Here is a 17,613-nt window from a genome sequence, read left to right on the forward strand (position 1 = left end):
TTGTATAAAATAGTAGTTGTAGCCCAGCAAGAATGCACAAGTCTCTCAGAGTTGTATATTCTTACTAGTGCTATTATACAATCTACTACATACTTAAAATGATTGGCTGGTTTCATCTCTGATTTGTATTTGCTATGCAAAATGAATGTAAAACATATAATATTTTGGTGGTGGTGGTTATAGTGGTTTAAACTCAATTTGCACAAGGTGCACTGCAGTGGAGAATCAGGATCAATATAAATAAGTCATAAACATAATCACCAATATTTCCCCAAACTGGGCATAAGTTCACATTTATATACCTAAATAAGTGGCTTGATTTTCAAAATAGCCCAGCCCTCAGTGAGAATAATGGGAGCTCTTGGGTGCTGAGCCTTTTTGAAAATCAACTCACCTATTTAGATGCCTAAATGGGGATTTAGGAACCTAACCTGAGGCTTGCATTTAGAAAAAGCATGGCCAGTGTTTGTTTAGGAGCTAGGAACATCTCTATATCTGCTAACTTACAGTGAATGTGTGTGCATTTGTGTGGAAGTATTTAATGAACTGCAGAACTGTGGACTTCTGTGAAAAAGAAAACTAGCAGAGGATTGTCATAAATATAAAGGGAAGGGTAAACACCTTTAAAATCCCTCCTGGCCAGAGGAAAAATCGTTTCACCTGTAAAGGGTTAAGAAGCTAGGATAATCTCGCTGGCACCTGACCAAAATGACCAATTAGGAGACAAGATACTTTCAAAGCTGGAAGAGGGGGAGAAACAAAGGGTCTGGGTCTGTCTGTGTGATGCTTTTGTGGGGGACAGAACAGGAATGGAGTCTTAGAATTTAATAAGTAATCTAGCTAGATATGCGTTAGATTATGATTTCTTTAAATGGCTGAGGAAATAAACTGTGCTGACTAGAATGGATATTCCTGTCTTTGTGTCTTTTTGTAACTTAAGGTTTTGCCTAGAGGGATTCTCTATGTTTTGAATCTAATTACCCTGTAAGGTATTTACCATCCTGATTTTACAGAGATGATTCTTTTTACCTTTTCTTATATTAAAATTCTTCTTGTAAGAAATTGAATGCTTTTTTCATTGTTCTCAAGATCCAAGGGTTTGGGTCTGTGGTCACCTATGCAAATTGGTGAGGATTTTTATCAAGCCTTCCCCAGGCAGGAGGGTGCAAGGTTTTGGTGAGGATTTTGGGGGGAAAGACATTTCCAAACAACTCTTTCCCAGTAACCAGTTAAACGTTTGGTGGCGGCAGTGGAAGTCCAAGGGCAAAGGGTAAAATAGTTTGTACCTTGGGGAAGTTTTAACCTGAGCTGGTAAAAGTAAGCTTAGGAGGTTTTCATGCAGGTCCCCACATCTGTACCCTAGAGTTCAGAGTGGGGAAGGGACCTTGACAAAGATTAAGGAGACTAAGGGAGCACACAGAAGCAAAGGAAAACTTAAAAAAAGAATCTAAAACCCAAACTCCCTCAGAAGCAGAATGAGATTTTGGTCTTTGGAAAGAAAGGTAAACGAACAAGGGCAGGGAAAGGGATTGATGAGGGAGCAGTGAATGGTGCATGTGAGAGTGAGATAAACCAGTGAATAAAGTTAAAGGATTAAGGTAAAATAATAACAATCTAACAAAAAAAATTAAACATGTAAGAATATGCCCTGATTCATATTCCTACATGTTTACGGCTCTATTCTTGGCGTTAAATTAGTTGCGTAGGAAACATCAAGAATACAATTAGCATTGCCAGTTTATAGTGATGTGGAAAAGGGCCAGAGTTCAGCCTAGGGTAGAGTTCTTGCTTCAGATAAACAGAATTATAAAGCCCTGAAGAGAAAGAAGAATTTGTAGGAACACATGGGTCAGCCACTCAGAAATTCAAATCCAGAAAATCAATTATAATGTAGAGAGCTCTCTACCTTGCCAGTATGTCATTCTTTCTGTTTGGATGGATATACTGGGCCAGATTCTGAGCTGATGCAAACTGGAGTAGCTTTACTGAAGCTAATGGAACCAGACTGGTTTTCACCAGCTGAGGATCTGGACTTTTGTACCTCAATTTTAAGTTTTTACCAGCAATAAAACTTCCCTTTTTCTCTTTCATACTACATGTTTAATTGTTTGTCCCCCTACTGGGCAGACCTATACATTCTGCTTTTTGCAATATAGATGCTTATTATAAGCATTGATCATTAAAATACCTGGGTACACACCACCTACCTTAGACTAAAGGGGTTGGGGTGGGGGAGGAAAGATTCCGATATTCCTGTAAATTGAAAATCCCAAGACCCTGCCCACTCATCACTATGACCCTAAAAAATAAAAAAAACCCAGACTAGGAAGATCTTGCGACTATTCTAAATTAAAGTGAAAACTGAATCAGCAAAAAGTCCAGATAAAGGGGTGTGTGTGTGTGTCCTACAATGATTCCTAAATACAGCCATGTTCCAATGTATGTTCAGATGTATCTATGGTGCAAGAGAATTCAGGAGAGAAGGACCTGCTACTGAGAAAGCCCTCACTTCAGTTCCTCTGAGCCCCGTCCTTGGCACAGGTAGGCAAAGCACTCTGGATGAACATAGGTGTTCCAATGGGGGAGACTTTTGACATGGATTCGAATAAAAAAACAACCATTGAAATAGCACGAGAAAAGCTATTCTCACAGTATTCCCAGCATGGCCAGACCAAGAGAATACTGGTATTCTTATGGAAAAGTCTGTTCTTGTGAGATTAGCAGGTCAATTTCCAGACAAAATGCAGGTTTAGCATGCACACTTCATACCAAATCTCTGAATGCCCATAATCCAATTTCAGCTACAAGGATTGAGGGGCAAGATGAGCAGCACATATTCTAGAAAGAAATGACAGAAATAATGGCACAGCACTGTTTTCTTAGTTCAGGAAGTTTATACTGACAGAACAATTAATTTAGTAAGGAAAATTTAAGTAGGGTTACAACCTTCCTAACCAAGTATCAATCTAATCCTAAAATCAATTTGTGCAATGCCATTGCCTACTAAACATTAAGTCCAAAGTGTTCATGACACTTTGTGACTAATTTTCAGAGAAGCTGGAGATCAGCTGTCAGCACTTCTGAAAATCAGGCTCCAGTCGCTAGATTTTCTAAGGGTTTTAGGTACCTAAATATGCAGATAGTCTCAGTCTCATGGACTGAATGAGAGTTAGGTGCTTAACCTGCTTAGGCACTTTTGAAAATCCCACTAGGTGCCTATATGCATCTCCAGTTGCCTAAGCACTTTTGAAAATCGGGCCCAAGGTGCCTCAATCTGGGCCCTCAAAAGCTGAAATTCTTTTGAAAATGTCACTGCATATCTCTGCAATGCACTTTGCACTATATTTTGGATTTTTGAACTACAAAGTACATAAATATGTGAGCACTTTGTGCCATTACCAGAGTAAATTTAATCAATATGCACATTTTCATCACACTTTTCAAATGGCAGCACTGACATTATCACTGAGAAAGGAGAGTCCAATCTAAATATGGAGCTGCAGCCCAGAATAAGGTGGTCATACTTACTAAACTGAGCAATTTATATGATTAGTTTATATATTTTCAGGATAATACTTCACTCATGTTGTTGAAAAAATATGGCTTTCTGCTAAACCTCAGCTAAAACTACTAAGACCTTAAGATATTTAACCAACAAGATCACAAAATAAAAAATCTTCATTTATTACACCATTATGACCCCAATGCAGCAAAGCTTCTGTGTAACTTTCAGTATGTGGGTCACCCACAATGACTTCAACTTTATTGAATTAGGACCCAATTCTACACACAGCTGCAAAACACTGATTGCCCCCTGATCCGGTTATACACATTTGAGTCAGTTTCTAATACAAGGACTACTGACAAAATAGTAATTTGTATTCTGTAGTTGCAGGGAAACAGCTTCAGTAATGATCTAAAATGATATAAACTGCCTTTTTGCTGGGATGTTGTAATCTATTAGAAGTCTTTTGCTTAAGATATTATGCACTTGCAAGTTTGAAAAACCCAAATGATATATTCCTGCCTTTTTAAAATTCAGCATCAGACTTAGTGTAAGCTTCATATTTTCCAATATAATACTTCTCATCTTTGAAATTATTTTGGCAGCTCAATGTAATAAGGGGTAGTTGAATGTTTCATTGCCTGACACTGTGGAAGATCTATGACCACATCCTAATGGAACAGAAATGCCCATCACTGAAAGGTAAATAAGTTATTTATTTGGTTTTGTTATATTGTTGAAGTTTGAATGGAATAAACCATAGCAAGAAAAATCTTAATGTCGCTGTCTGTAGATTTCTGTCCTGCATGTTGGCATTGGACCATATAGCAGATTACAAATTTCTGCGTAACACAGCTGACAAACAGTGCTAAAGAATTTTATCGACTCAAACTTTGGCTGTATTCTGTTTTCAGAATGTCAAATTCTAAGTCACTTAAATATGGGGAGGCTGCTTTAGAAGTACAAAATTCCTGTTAAATTGAATGAGGGTTCTGTCACTGGACAATCATAAATGGCCAAGTTGCCTTCTGGGAACAATTTGTGGGCTAATTCCCTGCCAGTTACAATCAGAGGTGTTATTATGGAAGTCAGGGGCCAGAAATCACTCTTGGCTTTTTCTCTCTGCTTGTCTCCCAGAGATTTTTTGTTTATGTTCATGGTTTTCATATTTTAAAAGCTATGATGAATTGCAAGTAGTCAATTTTATGAAATAATAAAAAGGACTTAGACTGTAATGGTGCTTATTTGAATTAAATGAGTTGCAGAATGATGCGGTAATGTTTACTACATTTAAATAAATTATAATTAAATAAAAAGCTGTATAATTGGGATGAACAGAAATCTACCAAAAGGCATCCCTGATTAAGCAACTGTGGTATTATTAGCATCTAATCCTGCAAAAACTTAGGCATGCGAGTAATTATATTTTGTGTAACTGTTTATAGTAGTAGTTGTTTATTAATATATAGTTCATTGCTACATGCACACAATGAGAGTATTGGAAAGATTTAGTGAGTCACAGTACACTTCCCCCCATCAAATTGACAGAAATAACTACAATGTCCATACCCCTTTATTTTCTAACAAACTAAAAAAAAAAATCACTTTCACACAAGCAAAAAAATACAGTGGAATGGAGGATTGAAAAGTAGACAGGGCACAGCAAGGGACTGTATAAAGGGAAGGGGCCATAACATCTTGCCTAGATCTACTTATAATAAATCAATCGTCACCAAGTGGTCTAGAGAATTCATATTTTAAAATTTATTTGATTACTTTCAGCTGTTAGTCAGGTTTCAGAGTAGCAGCCGTGTTAGTCTGTATTCGCAAAAACAAAAGGAGTACTTGTGGCACCTTAGAGACTAACAAATTTATTTGAGCATAAGTTTTCGTGAGCTACAGCTCACTTCATCGGATGCATTTGGTGCTGTAGCTCACGAAAACTTATGCTCAAATAAATATGTTAGTCTCTAAGGTGCCACAAGTACTCCTTTTGTTTTAGCTGTTAGTCAGTAAATCTACCAGGTGTTAAATTCAAGGAATAGGTCTAATTCTTAGTATTCTTTCCAGGGTTCCAGTTTGGAGGCAGATACAAGTTACGGATGGCTCTCCTTGCCACAAATAATAAAACAGGACCAATTTTGATTTTCATGTCTAGGGCTGCACCTTTAGAATTCACACTGTGGGATCTAGAGCCAATTGTTTGCTCGTTTGGGGCCAGATCATGGGTTGTCCAATTTGTCTCTGCAGGGGAGTAAAGGGGCATAAGGTGGTCTTATCTCCCCCCCCCCCCGTGGACTACATGCATAAGTTACAGTGTAAAGGAGAGGGGACAGCAGCAGTTTCCCAGGGGATACTCCTCCTCCTGCCCTGCAGAAAAGCAGGGAAGCATGGGAAGCATGCGGCATCTTGCAAAGCACATCAGCTAGTGCAGCTGTGCCTACTAGGAGAGGCAAGGCGTCTGTGCCAGTAAAGAGCTGATGCAGATTGCTTCCTGCCTGCAGCAAGGAGGGAATCAGGGATTGAATTGTGACTCTGTGAGTTGGTCCCTGGTCTACTCTTGCACCTAGGTGCAGCCTCTTACTCAGGGCATGTGGGAACTCCACAATCAAGTCCTGTGTGTGTTATTTGCAAAAGACTTAGGGTGACCATATTTCTCAAAGGGAAAACGGGATACCACACATGGCTGGCCCAAGGGCCTCTCCTCACGCACTCTCCCCTCCCCCCCTCCCCATGGGAACTGGACTGAACCGCTCGTCTGAGCCCTGCCTCCTCCTCCCTCTCCCCTACTCCTGCGCAAGGCTATCACTGGTCGTTAGTCCCCCCCCCGCCCCCGCCCCTGGTCGCTCCAGCCCTGCCTCTCCCTCGCACCGGGCTGGCATCACCCCTTGCCCCTCCACATGTTCCTCTGCACTGCACCATACATTTGTGACAAAAGTTGACAAGAGCAAAGGGGACAAATGCCCACTTTTGCCAAAATAAAAAAAAAGGGATGGCTGGGGCAGGGCTTAAGAAAGGGGCTGTCCTGTGCAAAACAGGATGTATAGTCTCCCTAAAAAGAATGGATTATCAGAACAGCTGAATCACATGAGATCACCTTATAGATGAAAGTGGGTTTCTCAATACACAAGCAATGTGTTCCCATATTGTACGGTGAAGGTGATATATACAAGCAATCTACCATGTAAATTGGGACGGTTTTCTTGGGTTGCGAGTAGAGAAGAAATGCAGCACAAAGGGGGCTTCTGTCCACTTTTGCAGGGTCCACCTTTATTTCAAGATCCCTGCCCTCATTCAATCTATGAATGTCAGGGCCTTTGTTCTTCATCTGTACTCTAGTGCTATCTCCACATACTTGTTATGTCACCAATTATGAGTAAATGAATAAAGATCTTTTTTTAAGATTAAAGGAGAAGGAAGCTCCAGTTAACATACCTTTTCTTAGTATCCCTTTTTGTGGTTTTTTCTAAGACTGCCCTGCGTCGCAGGTAGTCGTTCTGAATTTCGTTGTATTTTGCAGTGTGCTCTTTGATCAGATCAGTGGTTTTCTTGTGGTGTTTCTTTACAAGGTCCTTCATTTCTTTGTAGTGCTTCTTCTGAAGTTTAACAAATGACTTCTGTTGTTTTAGCTCCTCAATGGTCTGTGCTTCCACTTCTGCAACAATAATCATGGAAAATGCATCATTTTTTCTCTGATTGAAATAATATATTAATTGGACATTCAAATTCTGATCAGCAGGACATGGAACCAAGGGCTTTTGTTTACTTGATAAACAACTTTTATTGGCTTGAGATAAATCAAGGGCTTTCAATGACAGCAACCAGCTTTATCTGGAAATAAACGAATATGGCTGAAAATATTGTAGTAAGTATAATCAATTAACGTCTAGGGAGTTAAGTGATAAGTTCAGAATCATTACATTTTGCAAGACAAATACAGTTTTATCTTTCCTTCAATCCCTTTCAGATGCAGAGGACTCCCACCACCAGCCCAAGATAAACCAAACCACAGTCCTCTCCTGTGTTTCCCCAACACATCAGAAACCTATCACTGTGGACAAATATCCCTCAGACAGGAGAGGACAAGACAAAACCATTCTGGGGTTAGAGGAGCTGCTTCAGAATATCGCTAGTACAAGCTGCCATTGCCCAGGCACTGACAGTCGGACACTGTAAGAACATCAGACCAGTCTGGCTGGAGTAATGGGGCAGTCCCAGTTCTAAAAACATTACGCAGATAGACTTTATTCTTGTTTCCTTTACATTTCCATTGGCTCATTTTCCCTTAAAGAGGTCCTCCCACTTAGACAGAGATTGACCAGTTTCTCACATTTATCTGCTATGGATGATTTCTTAGCAGTTTATCAGGCAAATATTTGTTGTATTTTAAAACACAAGGAAAGACGGATCTATTTTTATTCCTTAATTGTCCATCCAGTAAGGAAACAAAATCTAAAATAGTCCTAATGAAGAGAGGCTGAAAAAAAAGTCAAGTAAATCTACACACCTCTTCTGGATCCAAAAACTGGCTGAGGATGGTTATACTTGACACTGTTCGTAGTCTAAATTACAATGGGTCATGCTAACATATTCAGGTTGGAGAGTTCCATCCTATGTTGTGTTTGTCTTATGTTCAATTTGTATGTGTGTGATGGTCGCCATCTTGGCTGACACACCAGGGATTCAACCAGGGACTGCCAGAGCTAAAAAAAGGCACGAGCAGCTGCAGCTTGAAGTAAAGCTCTACACCTGTGGGCTGTAACAATTCATATTCCTCTGAGGATTGGGAGACCAGTAACATACACTCACCAACAAATTACACGTGCTCTTTGGGAAATGGAGATTAACAAGAGGAAATGGAAGATGTTACCTCACAAAAATCCTTTTGGAAAACAAGCCAAAGCTCTGGATGGGCCTCCAATTATGAAATTTTAAACAGTGCAAGCCACTGTATTTAACTGAAATCCAAAGATAATCTCAAATCCAATTCTGTCCTAAGGTACAATGCAGTCCATACAATGCAGTCCATACTGTTAACTGTTCCTTTCCCGCTCCCTTCTCTAGGCAACAGTTTGGTCTGCATAAGGACACATTTTCATACCAGTACACAAGGCTTTAGCTGTGCAACACTTTGACAAGTTGAATGTCCAGGAGGATTGCAAAACTAAAGCTTCATGGACCACATTGAAAATATATCTCTTACTATAGCAGAATCAATGCATTCTTCAAAGAAGTTGAACTAAGGGGCTTCTCAGTTTTGGAAGTGGAGAATGGACTTGATGTCCTCAAGAAGCTAAGCCAGCAATGACATTCAACTAGGTACGATGAAATACAAGTGGTGTATCTTATTGTTAGGAGTTATGCCATTGACTTCAGGACTGGGCCCTACATTGCACTGATAGCTACACTATCACTGGTGCATCTCCAACATCTCCAATAGTAAGATCTCTAGCGAATGCAAGGCGCTGGCATTAAGCCATCTAAGTTTGCTCAGAGCAAGTCTAGATGACATGGAGGTCATAATACTGGTACCTTCTTTGCATTCAGACTCTGAATACTCTCACCATTACTGGCACGGGCGGCAGTGCAACAGAGGGAGATATTAAGAAAAAGCTCCCTGTAGGGACCCAATCCTACTCTCGTTGTAGTCAATGGGGCATTTACCATTCAAAGATGCAGGATTATGTCCTATGGGAACAAGTCGTGGTATGTACATTTGCCACAAAGTTCTTTCAGAATAATCAGACAATGAAAAGTCTAAACCAGGTAGCCTATTTTACGAAATGTACGTATCCCTGGACAAAACCGTAAAATTTATTCAGAGTATGCTACTGCATCACACCTGTATATTTATTACCTGTTAGGACACTCTGAATAAGATCTTCTGTTTTTGCAGGTGCTTTCACAGAACCTGGAAGTAAAAGATATTATTGATATCAATTCTTTTTAAACACAAGACACATGTGTTGCCCTTAGAAAATGTATATATATTCTATATCATTATTGCAGTTGACATAGCATATACAATTGTGTAAACATTCTGAATAATGTGAGAAAATATATCTCTCAGATACCCTTTATACTGCCAAGATGTAGCAACATGGAGGCGTATCCCAGTTCATAGATTATGTATTAATTATATTGATTACTTCAGAATTCCAGTTATCACTTTGAGGGTTGACAGGTTCTTGTCCCAAGATCAGGCTCAGTATTAACATTACTGTAGATGTGGAAACCTCGATGTGCACAGTTGCAACACTCACACTATAGGAAAACTTCTGTATTTACAATAGGTTATTAATACATTTAGCAAAGTCACGAACACTCCAACTCAGTAAGGTAGATGGAGATAATACAAAATGTCCATCTGCACATCCATATACTCACACCATCCCTTGCAAAACAACCTAAAATGTTAGCCATTATCTTCCTCATCATCATCACCTTCCTCCTCATCACCAGTGGCCATCATCCTGGCATCTCCCAAGGGCTACACCTCCCTCTCCTATTGCCTGCAGGCTGGGATACAACTTTTAGAATATGTTATGCTGATGCCACTCTGCCTAATGCACATTCAGAAGGGGTTTCTCCCCTCTTCCTTATTTGTATTTCCTCACCATACTAATGTTGAGGTGCCCTTCTCCTGTAGGTTAGTATACTAATGATCTCAATTTATTATGATATATGTCAATTAGTTGCCAGGGCATTCTTGTGCTCAGACATCTGCAGATGTTAGCTCATGTTCATGTAGTTATGGTAAATTCTGACAAAATTTCTCCTTAAACACTTTATTCTCAGTTCCCCAGAACTTGGGGGTTACCATTGGGTCATTTATCTGTGCCAAAGTTCATAGGCCTCAAGTCTTAAACTAAGTGCTGAGGCTAATGTCTTACAGGGTACAGGCCTGTAGATTTCTTGTATTACTGCTGAATATAATAAAGGTGGAATATAATGAAAGCAAGGCAGTGAATATAATAAAGGCAAACTAGCCCTATGGTCTACAGATGCAATGCTTGTATCAACACCAAACAACACAACACAAAATAAAACACCCTAGCCTCCTCACTTTTCTTATGTGAGGGATGCTACTGAACTCAGTGGGACCAATCATGTGAGTAAGGTAAACAGGATTTGGCTCATGGTTAGTACAATACTGGTACTTTAAGTGACAGTTCAAAATTGCTTTCAAAGGGTCTGATATAACTCCTCTGAAGTCTGTGGAAGTTGGATCGGGCCTATGATGAACAATCAATAATTAAATTGGAAATAATGCAGTTTTAGAATTCATATTAAAATAGATATAATACAATATAATATAATATCATATAATAGATATAATACAAATGGACATAGGCCTTCATTTTCAAAGAATAAATTTAAAGTGTACAGTAGAAGGTAAATGCATGCACAAATAACTGGAAATATTTTTGTAAAGCAATTTAAGGGTCTACCACCCTTGGACATAACGACCTTGTCCATAATGGAACACCCAGCTGCACAATTGCAGAATACTTCGTAATTTTCAAAACTCAGAAAAGATGTCTATGCTTGCATCTGTGTCCCCATGTTCATTAAAATACATGCCCTCTCCTATTTACATCTTCCTTTGTGCGGGCAAATTGCTTCTCAAGTAGCATAGGCCAATAGCTGAACCAATAAAAGTATTGAGATGATGGGGCAATTGTTTTGGAGGACCTGAGACAGGAGTAAAAATGTACATTTACCAGGATAATGTGCATGGGGTTATGATTATTTATTTAGCATTAATAACGTGCTTGTGCTATACTAATATATGAAAATGAAGACAGCCCTAAAGACTTGGCAATTTAAGAGACAGAGGCATGTATATATTAAATACCAGAAGATTGGTCACCCTGGAACATCCAGAGATTGGGATAACAAACTCACCTCTGGAAGAAGTGAGATTTTAGAAAGCATATGAAGTGAGGGACATGTGTACTTAACTGTAAGACAAGGAGAAGTTCAAAACATACTGCTATTATTCTTATCGACATGGAGCCAGATGTCAAAAAAAATGCTCAGCACACAATATTGGGGTCTGATTTTCTAGACAGCTCAGCTCCATTTAGGCACCTTCATGAAGTGGCCAGATTCTTCAGATGTGTTTAGTATTCTACGGCTTCCATTGTTCTCAAGATCTCACTCCACTGATACAGTGGGAAGTGCTGGGCACTGCATGTTTAAGTGCTGCACTGGTACTTAAGATTCATAAGCAAATACCAAAGTAATGTTCATACTGGATTCTGCTCATTGCCTCTCCAAAGTTCAAGGAGTCCTTGTCTATGAGTGTGTTTTATTATTATTATTTTATTAGGGCTGTCGATTAATTGCAGTCACACAATTGACTCAAAAAATTAATTGTGATTAAAAAACTTAATCACGATTAATCGCACTGTTAAACAATAGAATACCAATTGAAATTTATTCAATATTTGTGGATGTTTTTCTACATTTTCAAATATATTGATTTCTATTACAACACAGAATACAAAGTGTGCAGTGCTCACTTTATATTATTTTTTATTACAAATATTTGCACTGTAAAAATGATAAACAAAAGAAACAGTATTTTTCAATTCACCTCATACAAGTACTGTAGTTCAATCTCTTTATTGTGAAGGTGTAACTTACAAATGTAGGGTTTTTGTTACATAACTGTACTCAAAAACAAAACAATGTAAAACTTTAGAGCCTACAAGTCCACTCAGTCCTACTTCTTGTTCAGCCAATCACAAAGACAAACAAACTTGTTTACATTTACGGGCAATAATGCTGCCCGCTTCTTATTTACAATGCCCCCTGAAAATGAGAATAGGTGTTCACATGGCACTTTTGTAACCGATGGTGCAAGGTATTTAAGTGCCAGATATCCTAAACATTTGATACCCCTTCATGCTTCGGCCACCAATGGTGGTTGAAGCATGAAGGGACCTATGAATCTTTAGTGCATCTGGCATGTAAATATCTTGCAACACTGGCTACAACAGTGCCATGAGAACACCTGTTCTCACTTTTAGGTGACAGTGTGACAAGAAGTGGATAGTATTATCTTCTGCAAATGTAAACAAACTTGGTTGTTTGAGTGATTGAGTGAACAAGAAATAGGGCTGAGCGGACTTGTAGGGTCTAAAGTTTCACATTGTTTTATTTTTGAATGCAGTTATTTTTTTTACATAATTCTACATTTGTAAGTTCAACTTTCATGATAAAGAGATTGCACTACAGTACCTGTATGAGGTGAATTGAAAAATACTATTTCTTTTGTTTTTTACAGTGCAAGTATTTGTAATAAAAATAAATATAAAGTGAGCACTGTACACTTTGTATTCTGTGTTGTAATTGACATCAGTATATTTGAAAATGTAGAAAACATGCAAAAATATTTAAATAAATGGTATTCTATTATTAACAGAGCAATTAATCGCATGATTAATCGCACATTAATTTTTTTATTGCACGATTAATCATGATTAATTGTTAATTGCTTGATCGCCCTATATTTTATTATTATTATTTATTATTTCTGTTTTCAACTCTTGTATAATCATGACCTGTTTCACTCCAATGATGACTGTTTTTCAGGCATAAGTGGATACAGTATGTGAAGCCTTCTGGAAGAAAGAGGCTATTACTAATGCTGTGAAATAAAATAATAATATATGTTACAACACAAGACAATTTTCCCCTACTCATTTTATATAGCTTTTTTTTAAAATGCAAAGCACACAGAGAAAGTGTTATTCAGCCACTTCTTGGTTTTTGTTTTTCAAATAATTAATGTAAGAAAAATGTGTTTAAGTCTCTTACCTGGGACTGGTTGGCTATGGACAAGCTGAGTTGCTGGCTTCGTTGTCAGAGAAGTGGAGTGACTTAGTCCATTTTCTGCTGGTGTTGGTCTGGGCTCACTTTTATCTTCTGATGGTGCATCCCCCTGATCAACCTAAAGACACAGAATATTTTACATTACTCTTCCAAATAGGTATATACATAATAAATACATGCAGGGGGAGGGGGAAGGTGTTATTTATTTCCAGTCCAACCTTCATACCTCTTTTGATTCTGAAATTTCGTACAGGTTTTAAATACACTGCTCTAAAAGAAAAATCTGGACTTAGTAGCTTCAGTTTTCCACAGTATCAGTGACAGTTCATTTTTGCAGTTCAACTTTCAGCACATATCTTTCTGAACAATTATTCTGAATGTACTTTTGTATAACCATCAGAAAAAAAATTGTTAACAGGACATAATTCAGCTGGGTGGTTTTCAGCCACAAAACAGACAGGTAATTTACTCACTCATAATATGCATTAGTTAGCAATATCAGAGGTGAAACTACATGGAATCAGCATTGTGCTGCATCATAAAACCTTTCTAGAAGTAAGCAGAAGGTAGCAGGAAAATACCATTCAGATCCTTATTATGAACAAAATATGTGTATAGAACGGCTGCTAAATTTCATAGCTAATTTTACTAGATACACATGACAGTGTAATTATTCACCACCTCTCAAGACACGCACACATACTTCTTATCCCCAGGATATAAAAGTGTCATAATTACACTCAACAGAGAGCATATAAACAGTACCTCCAGCTGCTGAACTCTACATAAACGTGTCTCTGGTATCCAACTCATCTAAGCACTTTCCACAGCCTTTTTTCCCCTCCTTGCCAGTTCCCTTATGAACACCTTACAGTTACTCTTGTGGATGTCAGGTTTATGAAGACATACAAACACTCCATGCTCAGGGAGGAAGAGGAGGGGGACTCACAGCATTGGTAAGGTATTTGGATTTTGAGACAGCCAAAAAGAGTATGAAGAAGTGGTTGCCATGGCACCAGCTGAATACAATCCTGGCTTGATCCTCAGGCTGCTTCTGTTTCACTCTTGGAGGAAAATCAAATTACAGGCAGAAGCAGGAGTCAGCTCTCAGAATATCCGTCTGCCACTCTATCAAGAGGCAACACAGGTTCTGGTATAATTATTTTTACGCTAATGACACTGCCAGTTTACTGCAATCTGGCTCAACGGTCATATAACTTAACACTTTGTGTACTGTGAAGGGATCTCTGTCTCAACAACTTAATTCTAACACAGCTATACAATGGGATACAAGGATACCACCACCATTGTGTCTATCAGGAGATTCAATCTATTCCAACCACCTCATTTATCTCATGCATAAGCAAAACATGATCTGAACAGCGATGTGTACGTCCACTTTCATTCTAGCATGATCCTGTTTTTGGCAGAAGTCTTGGCTGGTTTTCTTTTTTTCTCCTTTAAACACTGTTAAAGGAAGTGATGGTCAATAGTTTAATAAAAAGGGCTCTGCTAGTGAGAACTTGGACTGCATGAATGATTAATTAAAATAAAGCTAGACTTACAAGCTCGCATCCCAGTTTGCAAATTCACGCATGGAAAGTTAGGAGCCAATTTTGCGTGTGCAAGTGCACATTTTCTTTTTGGCCACCAGGTTTATATATGCTAATAAAATTCAGGTAACACTGCACCTTGTTTTCAAACGATTAGCATGGCTGTTTAGTTTTGGGCACCGGAGACATTTGTTTCCAGAAACTAAATCACCAATGTGAGACAAGTTCAGGAAGTGAACAAGGAGCCATTTTTTTGTGTGTAACAAGCAATTTAATCTTGTTATAAAGCATGTTCTCTTCTCATAATTCATGACCACCCACAATTCTTAAGTGATTGTGATTTTCCCTTAATGGAGAATATCACGGGCTATCTTTCTTAATACATGTATATTATTTATTATTATATTTCTTTAATACATGGAATACATTATGTATTCCACCCTCATATTTTACAGTTTTAGTAGCGAGGTATAAAAGGAACATTAGTTTACGCCCTTTGCTTTATCATGTCTTTAGTAAGACTGTGTTTACTCAGCAAAGGTTAGTGGTCAGCAGGGAAGAGCAGTCTTATATAGACACATAGGATTGGATTCTGTTCTACTATACACCAAAAAGTGGCATTGTAGCTACCTTCCACACTAACCATACCTGATGTAAGGAGGAGGGGGGATCATCTCAGAAGATCTCCCACGCCTGACCCGATTCTTTTTTGTAAAATGGACTTTATGCCAGCAGCATATGTAAGGGCAGGACCCCTTGTGCTCTGACTTATGACAAGGCTGAGTGACTCCGAATCAGTCACAATCGCCTCCCTATAGCCACCACTCTACACCCTGTCTGGATGTAGTGGAGATTTTGGGATTACAGTCTTTATTCACTCACGTCTGTGCATGTCAGTAGCAGAGGGGACTTTAGGAAGGATCTGAATGAGGAGAGAGTAGCAGCCGGGGTGCCAACTCAGAATGGGTATTCCACGAGGAGATGGCAATGGACAAAGACACAGAGATAACCGTGAGAAGTGGGCAAACAGGACATTGAGGTTGGTATCATCGGCAGAATGCCAGTTGTGGGAGTGCAGGAGGGGGCTCTGGGCTGAACCTGGGGCAGGGGGTTGGGGTGCAGGAGGGGGCTCAGGGCTGGGGCAGGGGGTTGGTGTGCCAAAGGGGGTTGGTGTGCAGGCTCCGGCTGGGTGGTGCTTACGTCGAGTGGCTCCCAGAAGCAAATGGCATGTCTGGATCCTAGGCTCAGGGGTGGCCAGGTGGCTCTGCGTGTTGCCCCGGCCAATGGGACATGCGGAGTCGGCACTCAGGGGAGGGGGTGAGCAGCGCTCAGAGACCTCCTGGCCAACCCTGCACCTAGGAGCCAGAGGGACGTGCCAGTCACTTCCGGGACCCGCGCGGAACCAGGGCAGGTAGAGAGCCTGCCTTAGCCCTGCTGCGCTGCCGACCAGCCTTTTAGCGGCCTATTAAAATCTCCTCGATTGGTTTCAGTAGCCACAGAGAGATTGATTCCAATTCCGGGAGACTCTTGGCCAATCCGGGAGAGCAGGCAACCTTACCCTCTGGCATGGCTGCAGGGAGAACAGGACAGGAGCTAGTTACATGGCTCTACACCTGACGAGGATTTCCTCATGCCCAGGAATCTCTAGCTGGGGACCTGTGAGTGACTTCTGCTCCCTTTGTGCCATATGAGCAAAGGGAATGGAATGGGGCAGATACTCTGTATTTCCATGTCCTCATTCAAGCAAACTTGTGAGACTGTACATAATAAAGAGACAAAGAGGCAAACTGTTGGCCAAGGAACTGTAATCTTTATCACTCATTTAATCTTATTTGGGGAGTGTTTTCTTGGTTACAAAAGCGAGTTCAGTTGAGCTTTTATACCTTTGAGAATGGAGGATCCAGGAAACGGGGCAGGAGGCAAATAAGGGACTGTGGAGACCCTGTTTTCCTGCCTTCCAGGAATCAGGACTTAACTGCTTGTACTGAATGAGTATTTAACTCATGTGATAGACCTAGAGCATGATACAGGAATTGTTTAAAATCTAATGCTGGTATTTTCAAAGCCATTTGGGTGCCCAATTTCTAGTAATGTTAATCGGAATTGGGAAATCAAATTCCACAGGTGCTTTTTAAACCTCAACTTAAATAAAACTATAATATGCATTTACCACTGAAAGTAAGTGCATAATTGTCAGAGGCCCCCAGCCATGCACAGAAATACACATATGTCTACATATGCTTGTACATCTGCACAAGCAAATGTGAGTTTAGTCTTATAAACCCATGGTACAACCACATCTTGAATACTACGTGCAGATGTGGTCACCCCATGTCAAAAATCATATATTGGAATTGAAAAAGGGCAACAAAAATGATTAGGGGAACAGCTTCCGTATAAGGAGAGATTAAAAAGACTTGGACTTTTCAGCTTGGAAAAGAGACGACTAAGGGAGGATATTATAGAGGTCTATAAAATTATGGCTGGTGTGGAGAAAGTAAATAAGGAAGTGTTATTTACTCCAGTTCATAACACCAGAACTAGGGGTCATCAAATGAAATTAATAGGCAGCAGGTGTAAAACAAACAAAAGGAAGTATTTTGTCACACAACGCACAGTCAACCTGTGGAACTGTTTGCCAGAGGATGTTGTGAAGGCCAAGACTATAACAGGGTTCAAAAAAGAACTAGATGAATTCATGGAGGATAGGTC

The 17,613-nt window shown here is 39.5% G+C and overlaps 1 protein-coding gene across 4 annotated transcripts in view; it reads right to left on the bottom strand.

The window, feature by feature from the left end:
* Positions 1–17,613, bottom strand: part of PLCB1 (phospholipase C beta 1) — a 657,432-nt gene that overhangs the window by 103,438 nt on the left and 536,381 nt on the right. For all 4 annotated transcript variants that reach the window (XM_038396759.2, XM_038396758.2, XM_043512118.1 and 1 more), the window contains 3 exons: positions 13,334–13,466; positions 9,363–9,416; positions 6,941–7,160 (listed from right to left, as the gene is read on the bottom strand). In XM_038396759.2, the coding sequence (XP_038252687.1) occupies positions 6,941–7,160; positions 9,363–9,416; positions 13,334–13,466 (407 nt within the window). The remainder of the gene's footprint in view (positions 1–6,940; positions 7,161–9,362; positions 9,417–13,333; positions 13,467–17,613) is intronic.

This window comes from Dermochelys coriacea, chromosome 3, assembly GCF_009764565.3.
Source record: "Dermochelys coriacea isolate rDerCor1 chromosome 3, rDerCor1.pri.v4, whole genome shotgun sequence".
In the NCBI taxonomy this organism is placed as follows: domain Eukaryota; kingdom Metazoa; phylum Chordata; order Testudines; family Dermochelyidae; genus Dermochelys; species Dermochelys coriacea.